The 15,065-nt window shown below is 33.6% G+C and overlaps 1 protein-coding gene across 1 annotated transcript in view; it reads right to left on the bottom strand.

Moving 5' to 3' along the window:
* Nucleotides 1–1,238: 1,238 nt before the first annotated feature.
* LOC137924037 (bicaudal D-related protein homolog) overlaps nucleotides 1,239–15,065 on the bottom strand; it is a 135,156-nt gene continuing 121,329 nt past the window's right edge. Inside the window, exons 7-9 of the mRNA XM_068767339.1 lie at nucleotides 3,933–4,085; nucleotides 2,774–2,878; nucleotides 1,239–1,957 (exon numbers count right to left, since the gene is read on the bottom strand). Of these exons, the coding sequence (XP_068623440.1) occupies nucleotides 1,829–1,957; nucleotides 2,774–2,878; nucleotides 3,933–4,085 (387 nt within the window). The 3' untranslated portion in view covers nucleotides 1,239–1,828. The remainder of the gene's footprint in view (nucleotides 1,958–2,773; nucleotides 2,879–3,932; nucleotides 4,086–15,065) is intronic.

Below are 15,065 nucleotides of genomic sequence, written 5' to 3'. Positions count from 1 at the left end.
GACCAAAGGCACTCTGAGCGATGTTGACTCCCTTTAAACCGGCTTGTTTCACATGTGACTTGCCTTCACACGGTACTTTGATAAGCGTCGCCATAACTGTGTGCCATTTGATATGCCGCAAAACCTATGTAAACTTTTACGATGTCATTTCCGCGAGTAAAAAAGGCACTAAATTTTCTAAATACAATCATTCCGTATGGACCGTCCAAGCGGTTTACTTCGTTTATTTAGAATAATGAACATCTCTATTTATAGACCATGATGATATAAAGATAAGAAATTAATGAGCAAATTGTTACATGCACTCCATTTAAAAAGGTAGCCATGTAAACGCATCCTTATATCTCTTTACAACTCTATATCTGTCTCTTTCAATTACAAAAGTGTAATTGAGAAAGCGTTATATTAACTCTGTCCAGTGAATGCAGTATATTGTTAGTTTTGTTGGAATGGCGATGGTGTTACGGATGCGATAGACATATGACAGTTAGTGTGACAACAGTAAAACGATGCAAGTGCGTTTGTATGTTAGTAATTATAATATAGGGATCGACATAAAGAAGTTCACTTTTGTTTTTTAATATTTTCTTTCAATCAAAGCTTCAAGGGTTCAATGTATAGTATAACCCTGTAGAAGTTGTAATACGACATCGTCAACGGGCATCGAACAGGGGAATCCCACGCCAGAGCGCTCTATATTTACGTAGTGCGAAAGAGAGCGCTCTATATACTTCTCGTTCTGATTGGCTGACGGTTTTTATTGGTCGAACATTGATTTCATTGTTTTAAAAATCGGTACGAACATGGGCTATTTGATCAATATACATACTACTACTTTGGACTTCGTATTGTCATAACCTCCAAGATCTACCGACTCCAGAAAGAATCCCACCACTCCATGACTTGGTTCTACAGGAATCAGACTAATTGTCACATATCTAATATGCCAGCATGGAGATGGTACAAAAAATGTTGCCAAGAAAAATTATATCACAAAGACATTGAGTGGCCATCACGAAGTCCAAATGTGTCGCCTTTTTAAGGAGACAAGGATAGCAGCGGTTACTCTTAAACTTGTAAACGTGTTGTTTAAAATTTTTTCCATTGCCATTTGAAAGAGCATTTCCGAAGATCTCAACATATAAATAACGTTTTTCTTTATTTAATAACAAAAATATATGTTCGTCAAATAATATGTATTTTTTGTATTATTTTCAAAAGTGAACTTTTTATGTCATATCCTTTATTTAATACTAAATTTACGGCTTTATTTAACTATCGTTTGAATACAAAAATATTCTCTCGGTGTAAATGATGTTATTACATCTGTTGTACCATTCGCCTTGATAAAAATTCCGACAATGTACTCTTTTGTAAATATAAAATATTTTTTTTTTATAAAATTTCTGCTCACACAAAATGTCAGAGTGATTTAGACCGCGTCTTTATTGTTTAAAATCGTGCTCACAGTTACGTAACTACATTACTTTAGGTAAAATTTTAAAAATTACATTTAGTGATACAATTAAACTTCTAGTTAAGACACTAACTATCACTGCTAACGTATATACGTCGAACGGTTTGCCGAATAGAATTATATAGTAAGCAAAACACGCGCCAAATTCGAACGCGTCCAGTTGTAACAAGATGGCGGACGTCGTCAAGATGGCCGACGCGTCTTTCTTATACAAATAAATTGTAGCGAGGGATGTTACCGCTGGGTAAAGGTTTGAATCGTGATATCTTATTAACTGTAGGTAAAGTATTATAACGGTTGCATGGTCTATGGCTTCATAGGTTAGGCGCACCAAGAGTTGGGTACAGCAGATCACCGCTGAAAAAATCCAAGGATCCTGGAGGTCCGCGTAGGTGCCGGCGGCTCTGGGAGTTTCCTTCGCTTCTCCTGGGTCGTCAGCTTATGCTTCATCTGTTCATCGATCAGCTCTTGCATGTCCATCTGTAAATTTTTAACAATATCTTTCATTATACGTACATTTGGTAATTACAAACAAAAGCTATCAACATAGCCCAGCTGATTAGTAACACCTTAAGCAGGTTGTAGAGAATTCGCTGTTATACTGGGTGTCTGATGGCAGATTTATGTTTTTAATCTTAAATAAAAAATGTAATATTTAACGCATAGCTTACAAAAACATATTAAGTTATGACACAGAAATGCGGATTTTATTTTTTTAAGAGTGTGCTATCCAAATATCTTCCATCGCCACCACGCTTCAGTAAACTTGGTTCAATTGAGGTGATTTGAATGAATTTACTCTCGATTCAACACTGATCTTTCGCATACACTTAAAAAGTCTAAAATACTTCGTTCACCCAACCACTGCAATATCATGCTTAAAAAATCCACATGAACAATGATTCCAACGGCAGCACCGTCTTCGCATACCGTTAATTTTTTTTAAAAATTATTGTATTTAAAAACATAAATCTGCCATCAGACACTCTGTACCTCTCCATTACAAGTTCACTGTAAATTTATCTCTAGTTATTTTATTGACTAGATCGTAGTATTTATTCACTTTACTTGTGTCAGCTATGGAGATATTTGTTTTTTTAGACATCACCGCGTAGACGTATGATAAGATCGCGAGAAATCATTGGATGTGGTCAAAACAAGACCGGTCTTCGTGGCGATCTATGAGGAAGGCCTATACTTTACATTGATCGTCATTCAGCTGACTTGATGATGATGATAATCAATTATTTAATACATAATCGGTGATAAATTTTTAGCTGTCTGTGTGCTACATACCTGCCACTGCTCAAGCTGTTGGCCTAGGTCCACCTTCTGGCGCACGGCCTCATACAGTTGGCTGTTCGCTTGCATCAGCTCCACGCGTGTTTTGGCCAGTGCCACCTGAAATCAACAAGCAGCCAGTCTCATTAAATTAAAAAAAAGCAAAGTTTTATACAAAAGTACGTGATAAATCTATATATTTTAATTGAATCTATATTTACTTTGGTCATCCCATAATTGAAGATGGACTTTAGCGTATTCATCTTTTTTTAAAAGATTCCAAATATTTTGTAGAAGGTTGTTGTGAAAAAAGCAGAAAATTACACAAAAATTGAAAAATTAAAAAATTTTGGCCCAGCTCATACTCCTACGCAGGCAAATAATGGATAGTCCATCACTAACCAAAAATATAAAAAGTATTAAATATTTAAAAAAAAAATAATAAAAAGCTACAATAAAACTAAATAAAATTCACGAGAACAAAAATTTACAAGCAACGGTCAACAATTCATAATCTGTCATGACGTCTGGTTAGTCGACCAAATATAAAAACAGTTGCCGACATGAATTCTCAGCTAAACTACCGTACATCTTAATTTTGTCACATTATATATGGTAATAATTTATTTATTTATTTATTTAACATTCATTATTGTACACGATAAGATACATAATATACAGATACAATAATATACAGAAAAGTACAATGGGCGGTCTTATCACTCAAGGCAATCTCTTACAGACAACCATAGTAAGGAAAAGATAATAGTACTTATAAAGGGTAGTTCACGTGTACAAAAAAAAAAATACATATTCACAAACAAATGAACATAAATATACATAGACATACATACTTAAACATACATACATACGTATATAACATATCTACTTATAATAAAAAAGGTAAATAAGGTAAAATTTAGTACGTTTATCAAGTTTGACATTTGAATCTTACTTGGTAAGTACCTAAACCTATGACGTATATTACTCACAATGTGGACAGGGAACCTTGTTAAGTTAGTCGGAAGATGTCAGGTGCAGACCGCTTCCAACCAATATTATTAGGGAAGGCCGATGTCTACTAGTAAACATCTTATGGCTTGAATTATGGCGATGATAGTATTGTTCAAGTAGTTGTTTTGAAAATACAATGGTATATGAAAGGTGGACTGACCTCAGATGCCTTCTTCCTTTCGATGGCTTCATCCCTCTCCTGGCGAGCGCGGGAAACTGCCTCGTCGTTCTGGAGGCTGCTGTAGTTGGCGTCGTTGAGGAGTTTGTCGCGTTCCTCGGCCGCCGCACGGAGCTCCACCTCCGCCACGGACAGCTGGTGGAAGAATTACCAGAATTATATCAAGTTGTAGCTATATATCTTAACTGTAACTTTTTTAATTTTACGTAATTATCAATAATGATTTTGGCATGATGAGTTGAACAGCTCTAGTCCCGGTATCATGTTTCGGGACGTACTTAAAATAGGAGGGGTGTTGACAGGTATACCTTACTTACACTACCCCCGGTGGCTCCAACTCTATCTACCCTTATTGAAAATGTGATTTGGTGGAATAAAAGTTAGAAATCATATAGGGTCAGGTAAATAGTTTTACCTACAGAACAATAAATACATTCAAAAAACATATTGTGGTGGTTGTGGAAAAATATGTACCTAGTCCGCCATATTGGAACGGCGTCCATCTTGAATTTTAAATTTTGACATAATCATCGTGTTTTACTAGTGTAGCCCTTTCATTTGATACCCATATTGAGGGGTAAAGGAAAAATATGTAATCCGTCATTTTGTATCGGCGGCCATCTTAGATTTATAATGTTATTGATTTTATTATATTGTATTGTCATCTAAATTAAATGTGTGTTCCAAATTTCAGATCAATCTGACAACGGGAAGGTGTTTAAATTTCAATTTCTGATTTTTAACCCAAATAAATTCCGTACGGGTCGTACTAAATAAAACCGTTTAAAAATAATATATGTAATTGTAAGTATCCAAATAAAACAATAAAATAAAAAGCAAAAGAAAACAACGTACTGTGATAAATGTAATATGTGTGATAGAAATAAAAATTAAATCGTTGGAATAAGAAACATCGTGATAAACTGTGATGAAAACCCTGTACTGTGATAATTGACATGAGAGGCGATGCAAAGACGGAACGGACGGAATAAATGAAAATGTACGATTTTGTGATGTATGAATGAATGATTATATGAAGACCGATAGAAGAGAATGACAAGAACACAAAAAAGAAATGTGAAAAAATTATTAAAGAAAAAACGTCCTATTCCTAAAAATAACATAGGGTGTATGAAAGGTCCCCAATAATGAACGCCACAAAAAAAAAATACTCTAGCCTAAAGCACAAGACGAGTCATTGAAACTGCGATATGTGAAAGTATTTTTACATTTTTGACAATAGATGTCAAAAGAAGACGTTAGAAGAGTCCAGTATAACTCTTTCGTTGTTCCTACGAGAGGATTCCATGTGGAATTTCCTTTCAATAAAAAAATCATTTTTCTGTCATAAGTTTTTTTAACATATTTTACATGTAAATTTAAAATAAAGTTTTTATGATCATATCTCCAATGGGGCATTCAAATGTGATTCACTGTTGATAGAAATCCCGAATGGAGCATTTAATTTTACTGTACAACATATAGAGTATGTCGCCAATAACACTTTCAAGTGTGATTAACCCATATATATTTACATATATTCCTATTGAACGCATCCAATGGAAAATACAAGTAAATTAGTAAATGGCGTATTAAACACAGTGATACTTTTAGTCCAATATTATATCTGTTCCACACGCATTGAATAGATATCCCATACCAAAATTTGACGTATCAGCACAGGTTTAAACATTGACAAATTTGATAGATGAAGTTGACTAATTAGATTATTTTTTAAAAATATGTATATACATATTTACGTATGGATATGTAAATGTATATCGAACACTGGTAGCCCAGCTGTGGAAAACAGCGACTTGCGATCGTAGGTCGCGAGTTTAATTCCGGGATACAATCTTAGTTCACACTTTGTATATTAATTATATAGGATTACCACTGCTAACAAACAAGTTCTCAGAGGATGGACAGCAACATCCTCTGCATACCATAATACCACATTGCGTTTGCCAGTCCGCTTGCCAAGCTTGGGATTATATATAGTATATCTTCTCATATATATCTTTAAGGGAGGTCTGTGCTTTGCAGAGGGCATCTATGGTTTGAAGCGATAATGACGAAATGATATTATATTTATGTATGTGTATCTCTATATTCTTTTTTGTATCTGTGTGTGAATCTGCTTTGCGCCCTTTATTTGCTGTTGTATATTTAAAAAAAAAGTAATATATACCTTAAATAAACAGGTGGATCAGACTGTTTAATTATTATAACAGTTTAATTGTACCATTTTAATGTACCTGCATCTGTAGTCCTTTTCAAAATAAATAAATAAAAGAGTGCGAGTTATTAGTAGCACAAACAGTCAATGCAATATTCGAGCCAATACGCTCGTTGGTGTATTCTGGTTTGAGAATTTTAAAATCTCCTAGACTCTGATCTGGTGGGGGACCGATTAAAACTATTACGGAGGACTCTCACGGTGCGCCGGCTGCGTTTCCGCCATCAGAACAAACGGGGAGAAACAGCTATTATCCAACCATGCTTCTACGATCAGACATGTACGAACTAGGTCACTAGGGGGTACATGAGATTTACAGACTTTCCTAAAATGATGTATCTGTTGGTAATTTTTCAACTACGGCTTAGATAACAGTGAAGAAATCATAGTGGTATATATATATATATATATATATGTATGTATACACAGTAACATTCGAAGCAAATCTCATTTAACTATTAATTAAATGATCATCTTTACACACACAGACATACCGTAATCTTAACCTCTCATATATAAATATATATATATAAATAAATATATATATATATATACATATGTATATAAATATATATACATAGATGTATATAACTTATATGTATATGCAACTGTGTATTATATAACAATACTCTTATGTATTGTATTAAATTCTTGTTTTATGTATAAAGGTTCTAGGTTATTCATGTTACACCTGAAGCATGTGTTATTGCTGTTGCTATAGCTTAAGACGATGTCAATGTTATCATAATAATTTGAGACTATGACAATATATCGTCTGCTCTAAAATTCAAAATATCTTTATTCAAGTATTTACAAACAGTACGGACCGTCGATTACTTTAATATTATAAGCAGTAAGCTAGCACCGGCTAGGAACGCAGATCTGTTGAGAAGAGCCGACTAGAAACTCAATAGTTGCTTTTTTAAATGATATTTAACAATGTTTATTATATACATTGTAATATCAACCATGTAAATTAGTCAACAAACAAGGTTCCACACGTTTCGTTCAACTAAAAACTCTTTAATGCTTTAATAAGATTTATTTAATAACAGACATTTATTTTTTTCTAAGTTATTTTGTAGAACTTTATAATATATGCCTATTTAAAGATCTTTGAAAGATTTGAAAATTTTTCAAAAAAAAAATGTGGGCGTCCGACCGAATTCGTACAGTTCAATCGGATTACAAATACTGCTGCGCATTATTTTCGAATGGCCTGTAGTTTCTTTGATATATCCATAGTTGAAAATAAAGTGAGTAAATATAATATTAATTCGATTTAATAATTAAAATTAAAAATTAGTTTATTTGTTAACATGGTCACCCTAGCTATTCAGTTGGAGGGCAATGAGTTAAGTCTCTCCGGCGGATTGAATGAACGGGGCCGTTCTTACGAATCCGCGGACAATAGAACAGCGCTCATTGTCTATTCAATAATACCTATTCAAACGACATTTAATACGGGAATTTCTTTTAAATTTACAATATTATACTCATGAGTTATAATAAATCCTATTAAACTTATAATATTTCGATTCAAAACGAGTTGATTTAAATGTAAAGTTAGTGCAAAAGGCACAAATGCGTAGAGTATTTAACTACAAATTTTTAATTTTAAATATTTACAGGGTTGGTTATACAGATATAGATTAAAATAAATAATTATTTACTGCCTATTCCAACAGACTTTATACTGCAAGTTATAGACTTGTCGCATTCCAATAGAAAAAATAATAATTGGTACATATTTCAGAGTAATCATTCTGTATAGGCTGGTAGAAAATAGGTATAAAAACTTTAAAGTTTTACCTTGATAAATCAGTTTTACTTTCGCGTTTTTTAAGCTTTTAGATCTATAACCAAACATCCTGTATATACGAGAAGACTTTTTATAAATCGCCTATAGTAAAGGATCCGACCTTGGACTTGTGTGGCAATATAAAATTCGCTTAATTTTGTTGACGTCCTTTTATATGGGAGGGTTTTGTGATTTCATAATAAACTAGATAGAACTTAATAACAGAGAGATGTACAGATGTTTACATCCGTAAAGTACAGTCCTACTTAGTATTAGTAATTTAAATATTGGAATAAAATGTCTTGAGTAACGACCTCCTTGTACACTCCCTTACGAGGAATTTTGTATTTGTAACTGCAGAAATTATGTGTTAAATATATCGAGCTTATATCGAAAATGCGACAGCTTGTTCCGTAACACGTTTTAATTATAAATGTTATTTTTTAATTTGTATAAATTATATGAAAATGTAAAAACTTTAAAATGGCACTAATATACAAAATATAATTAAATATTTAAATCACCGAAGACATGTTAATTAAAAATTATTTCAAATTATCGCGGTTGCCACATTTGACAGATGAATAAATTTTCGTCAATTTGCGAGCCAAAAAGTACAATATGGCCTTGCGCTTTACCAATGTATTTTTTTTTTAATTTGTACATGTTGCACGTAAATGGCCCATACAGTCACAATAATGGCATAACCTTGAAGACAATAAGACATTCGGAGAGCGGCAAGGCTGTGACTTTGGCGGTTATTATTCCATTTTTACGTAAATATTTTGTTCGAGCTATTAATCGAAAATAAATAAACTATATTTCCTGGACATATTCACTGCATTATTCATAAATGTTTTCTTTTTTAATTGTAAGATTATGTGAGATTGTGAGATTATTTAAATTTATTTTTAAATAAATGGCTGAAAGATATATTCAATTTTTATTAATATACATTTGATTCTAATAAATTGATCAACGACATCAAAACGGTGTTCACGTAGTACAAGCTGTATACTATTTTGAAAATAATGCTTTTTTTTGTAATGAATTTTTATAGTGTTGCCAGAAATGTCACTTCGGTCTTTTTCTGTCGGACATGTGTCATTTAGAAAAATATTTAGTTAAGAAAAACTAAGAATCTATGACGTTTTTAGAGTTAGTACTAGCGATATAACGAACCACAGAAAGTTTATACATGAACTTTCTTCTATGGATCACAAGTCACTAATTAGCAACGAATATTTGTATGTAGATTAATTTTTTTTTCAAATCTTTATCTGCGTGCTATTTAGATAAGACCGTACTTTGAAAGACAATAATTCGCCTTTCACTTTTGCAACGTATTGAACATTAAAGATACGCAAGGACCCTTGTATCTTGTAACTGTATTTTTTTATTGCTGGCCTAATGAGATGTGCCATTTCGTTTCAAGGTGATTGGTGAAGGTGAAGCAGATTTTTGTATTTCGAAATGTAAGTGCTTTTATATCTTACACCTTTTATTCTCGTTATTTCGTATAAAATATGTTATTTTTATTTGCAATAAAACTTATATAGATATTTTTTGTGACGATATTTTGACCTGCCTTACACTGCTGCCCGAGTGGTATTTACGTATTCCGTAATTGGATTGGGTACTCTAACATCGCTTAGGCATGTGCACCATGGAATGACTAAAATCTAGGGCTCCCTTAAGGGGTCGCTTCGGTTGTTAGTATTTTCAGGATTTGAGGACAAAGGGCGCAGATAGCACTTAGCCTGAACTTCGCTGTTGGCACCAAAGCTCACGATACGATTATATTACCAGTTTTGAATTTGTACGTTTACGGCTTATGGTCAGTTTTTGAACGTTTCTGTGAATATGAGAATGCAAGAAAAAACATTATGTGCTGGCGAATGACTACTTGCTTTGTTCTCGGGGATTCCTCGTGTCTCATATTTTTGCACTTAAATAAAAGCGTAGATTTAAAAGCACAATTTTTGAAGACGAAGGTCTTCGACCAGCGTTTGTTCAGGTTTTTATGATGTGTATTATGTAGAAGGTCGTTAAGACAGTAACGGAAGGCTGTGTTCGGAACTTTGTTACGAGATTTTTTTTTATGGTCCCCGCTATTGGGGGCCTCTCGTACCCCTATCTTTGGTGGGACAGGGACTTTATGGGCAATTATATTTATTCACATAATTATTTTTTATTTTCATTCTCTACTTTCATACTTCACATAATCTTTCATTCTATTCTTTTATGCCACAATTCTGCTTTCTTTCCCTTTTGCTCTGTTTACCTTTCTTTCATCTTCTTTTCATTTTACATTTTCTTAATTTCTATTTTTATTGTATCACATTTTTATCTATTCTTTATCACAGTTTTATAATATTTTTTTTTTAACTTGTCTTGTTAGTTTTTATTTGTTGTCTATGCCTAACTTTTATTTCTTTCTATTGCATATTGTGTGATTCTTTTGCAATAAGAGAGGAATTCTTCCCTGGTATCCTTTCTTTACGAGAGTGAAACAAATATAAGAAGAACCGAAGTCACCGATGTAACGTGTTGTTTGTCTGAAGTTACAGGGGAGATTGGCGGGGCAGGGGCAGATTGCTCATTTAATCGATGGTTTTTGGGGCTGGAAGATTCTGGAATGGCGACCACGATCTGGTAGTCGAAGCATGGATAGGCCTTTCACTGGGTGGACCGACATGGTCAGGATCAGAAGTCACTGGACGTGGCGACCTTTGGCCTTGCAGCGGGTCTACATCGGCTACCATGATGATTATTATTGCAAATTGCCTATAAATCATCATATGCTAATTTAATTAAAAATCACCGTGTTCCATTTCAAAATGCAAATAGCTGTTAAGAGACTATGTATGCGTGTGTCAGCTGACGTGGTAATGGTGAAGATTACTTTGATTTTTAATTGCTACATAGATTGTTTTTAATTAAATTATCACGAGGTTTAGATATCTGTGGTTCGTAGTGGAGCGGATAGTAATGTTCAAAAATCGGATAAATCCACCGCATTGTGTTGGTAATATAAATCCTCGCTGAAACAGTACAGCATTAGGTCAATGACCCGTAACATGCGAAGGAAACCGGTCGGACGGTGACCGTTCTGACGTCACGCAGGTCAACCTAGCTTCGATTGTAAAGCATGAAATTTTCCGTTCCTCTCTATCTGCCTTTACTCGACAAGGAGAGTAGATGTTATACTTTCAGTGATTTAAGGTTTTTGTAATTCGAACATGACTCGGTATTTTTAGGGTTGATTTTTATATAAAGTGTCATTGATTACCTGGCTATTGAGAGATATAATTTAACTAGATATAAAAAACAACACACACACACACACACACAAATATTTTATTACTACTGTCCATTTTTGTTAATAAGTACATATTTTTATGTATCTACGGAAGGACAAAAATTACTTAAAAGTAGGCTCTAAAAGAGGTTTAATGTGTAATTAATTGAATGACGATATACAGGTTTATTGGAAATAGGCGTAGAACTTTTTATAAGGGTGAGATATAGTTATTTTTCTATGTAATGGAATCAGCCTTACCTCGCGGAAGTACATTCTAAGTAAGAACAGGACCAATATTTAGCCACTTCCGCACATGCAGTGGCAGTCGTGCAATAAAGTGCACCGCTCGCCAGCCCGCTGATAAATGCGTATGCGGCAAACAATGCGAATCACACAACCGCCACCGCCAAATTACTCTAATTAATTTGGCGGTGGGGTTAAAAAGAAAGTGGCTAAATAATGGTCCTTTTCTAAGCTAATTTTCTGTCAATAAACGTATGGTAAACTGTTTCGGAAAATCATCGGATTCAGAAATTATAAATAAAGCAACTAAACTGCAAGATATAGGCCTCCTGAAAGATCGATGACGATGACCGCTCTTGCCCGAATCCAAAAGCTTCCTCCGATCTTTATTATGCTGTCGGACTACCTAGTGCGCTAGGTCTACCAGTTTCGTGGTCAACACTCCAGGAACTTTCGGCCCCAATAGATAGACATTTAAAAATATGCACACTACATACTAAAATTATTTTTTTTACTATCTGTCCCTAGAGATTGTGTACTGCCAGAAGTTATTTATATATCGCATTAACACGTTCACTGCTGGCCCAATTTTGAAGAACTTTCAGCTGGTGTGGCTGAGGTCGAATCAGCCTCAAGCTGAACTTCCTAGTAGTGCGGTTGAGGCCTTTTCTGCCTCATGTTCATCAATATTTTTTTACAATATTGAGTCAATGCTTCACAGACATGAAGAAAGCTATATTTGTCTTTGTCATACCTCATACGGTTGAGTGTAAACAGCCGCTGCACTAGAGAGAAAACACTAGTTTTACGCGCCGCACCAGTGCAAAGTCTACCATGAGTTTGAATCGACCTCAAGCCGCAGTGAACGTGTTAAACAGAAAAATCAATTACTGTAACATATTACAGAGATATCAGTGTATTTATAAGCATATGAGCTGTACAATTACAACAATTTCAATCATCCTGTGTAAATTATTGATAAGATATTTTTGTTATTATATTGACTATAGATTGCCAAACATTGCATCAAGTTTCCCATTTTGTTAAATTTTTTTTATAGTATGTGATGAAATATTTTTTTCTTCGATTTAGTTTTTATCTAAAAATTATCACTCGCTTTATTACTTATACGAAAAGTTAGGCCACACTAAATTATGTTTTTTATTAGTATAGTTAAAATAGACAGTTAAGTTAAAAGTTAGTTAATTGTTAAGTTCGTTAAAAATGCCGGATGCAAGTAGCTTATACCCAATTCTATTGCAAAATCTATGGTATTCATCCAGTGGTGAATATTCCATGGTCAAAACGATGACAGTGTTGAAGACTGCAGAAGGTTTATTTTCTCCTCATGTATTACATGACCAATATACTGCTGCTATTGAACATATCTTATCAATAAAGCATTTTATTATATTAAAGATTATATAGGATATATATACACGCCTTTGAAGGGAAGAATAACTATCACGGTTCTTATCTGGTTCTTCTTGAGCACTTAATATAGTCATAAGCAAGAATAAATATCTGATTCATTGTTTCATTTAATATGTTATGGTATAAGAATCATTATATAAAAAATTGTAAAGATCCGTCTACACGAAGTTATTTATAGCAGAATTCTCATTAGTGGCACCACAAATGATCTCGTTATATTCCCAATTGGTTTGTCTAACCTGTTTTTATCGTCTCACAGACCATTATAAGAAGGTCAATTGTTTCTTGTTACCATATAAACTAGAATAGACTGGATATGTTGTTTTAACTATAGTAATGTGGGCGAGATGTAGGCGATATGTAGATCCATAAGAGAGCTCGATTATTTATCCTATTTTAGCGTTTGCAAAATAAAAATAAAGACCTTTCGAGAATATTAAGTCTCGATTATAACAAATTCAGGTTTCAGGTCTTTCTTGAAGAATCTTAGAGGGCAATAACAGCTTAGGCTGTCGCCTTTAAAGGCAGTATGTAGAAGCCTAAGATATGAATTATAGTGCGGAAAGTATAGGCTGCCAGTTTCGGTTGCAGAAGAGAGTAGAGTAGAGAAACATCGTTAGGCTACTAGAAGAAGAAGAAAGAATGCCTCGTCTTCCTAGATTATTGTAAAAAGATCCCAGGTAACGTAATAAAGGGTAACAAATGCTTGTAGTGTTAGACCAGACCAGACTTAATAAAGTGAAAGTGAGTGACTTAAAAAAATGTAAATAATTTGAATATAGAAAAGTTTAATAAACAAAAGTAAACGAATAAAAACAAAATTAAAACAAAAATACAAAAAGTAAAAGTAGTAGTTTGGAAATGAAGGTGATGTAAGAAAGGAAAATAAAGTATAGAAAAGAAATAACAGAAAAAGTGACGTATAAAAGAAAGATGTGTGAAAGATACTGTAAAGGATAAAAGAGGACGAAGATAAAACAGTCTGTGAAAAATTTATTGAAAATTTTGTACCTGCGTAACTAAGACAGGGGTTGTACAATAGGTCCCCAATAGCTAGGGCCACAAATATATATATATATATATATATATATATTATTATATTGTTGATGAAGATGATAATAAAGCACTTCCTTGGTCTCTAAAATAGGATATTGTGTTGCATTGGTCATTTATTCGTATTTATGTAATACATTTTCCATATATATATATATAAATACATATATACATACATATATATGTTATACACACACACACATATATATATATATATAAATATATATATTTATATATATATATATATATATATATTATACTCCTCATCATCATTATTTCAGCTATAAGATGTCCACTGTTGGACATACACCTCCGTTCGAGATTTACTAAATTATCTGTTGGAAGATTACAGCGTCTTCAGTTGATCTTAACAAGATCATCTGTCCTTCTTGTGGATGGACATCCCAGACTACTGGTACGTCGTCTCCCCTCCAGATCCTCAAGGACCCCACGGTCATCCGTTGTTTTGCTGTGTGCCTTTCTACTGCCATTTCAACTTGCCGATTCACTGAGATCATCTCCTCATTTATGATTCCTTCTCATACAGATATCATGAATTCACCTATCTTCATTAATTTAATTGCACCAATCTCTAGCTGGAATATTATGTGAATCGGAACACAGTATTGTCTTATTCTATCACCTATCACCGCTAACTTGCCATCAATAAATCCAATATACTACCGTGTTATTTACAAGATTACGATCAAATCTCCCACAACAGTTACCTTTTTAGTTGACGTCGAAAACCGTAAATTGTTCGTAAAAATGAAATCGATACTAAATCGATTTGCCGCCGCAGCGAACGGTACTTCACTTGGGTGCGACGGTCGCTTCGCTTTTGACACGTAAACACGTTCTTTTGTTATATTCATTTTTTTAAACTTTATATATATTAGAGGGTACGGAAAGAAATGTCGTTTTCTTAAATTAAATTCACACGACTACATTTTTAACTAATTTTTATTTATGTTCAATAATATATTCACATTCGTTATCAACAACCCTTCGCCATCTAGTATACATATTTTCAATGCCATA

The sequence above is a fragment of the Battus philenor genome, unplaced genomic scaffold (genome assembly GCF_028537555.1).
Source record: "Battus philenor isolate CCGP_79_NKW_IND1 unplaced genomic scaffold, ilBatPhil1.0.hap1 SCAF_23, whole genome shotgun sequence".
In the NCBI taxonomy this organism is placed as follows: Eukaryota; Metazoa; Arthropoda; class Insecta; order Lepidoptera; family Papilionidae; genus Battus; species Battus philenor.
This window is presented reverse-complemented; position numbering and strand designations above follow the sequence as displayed.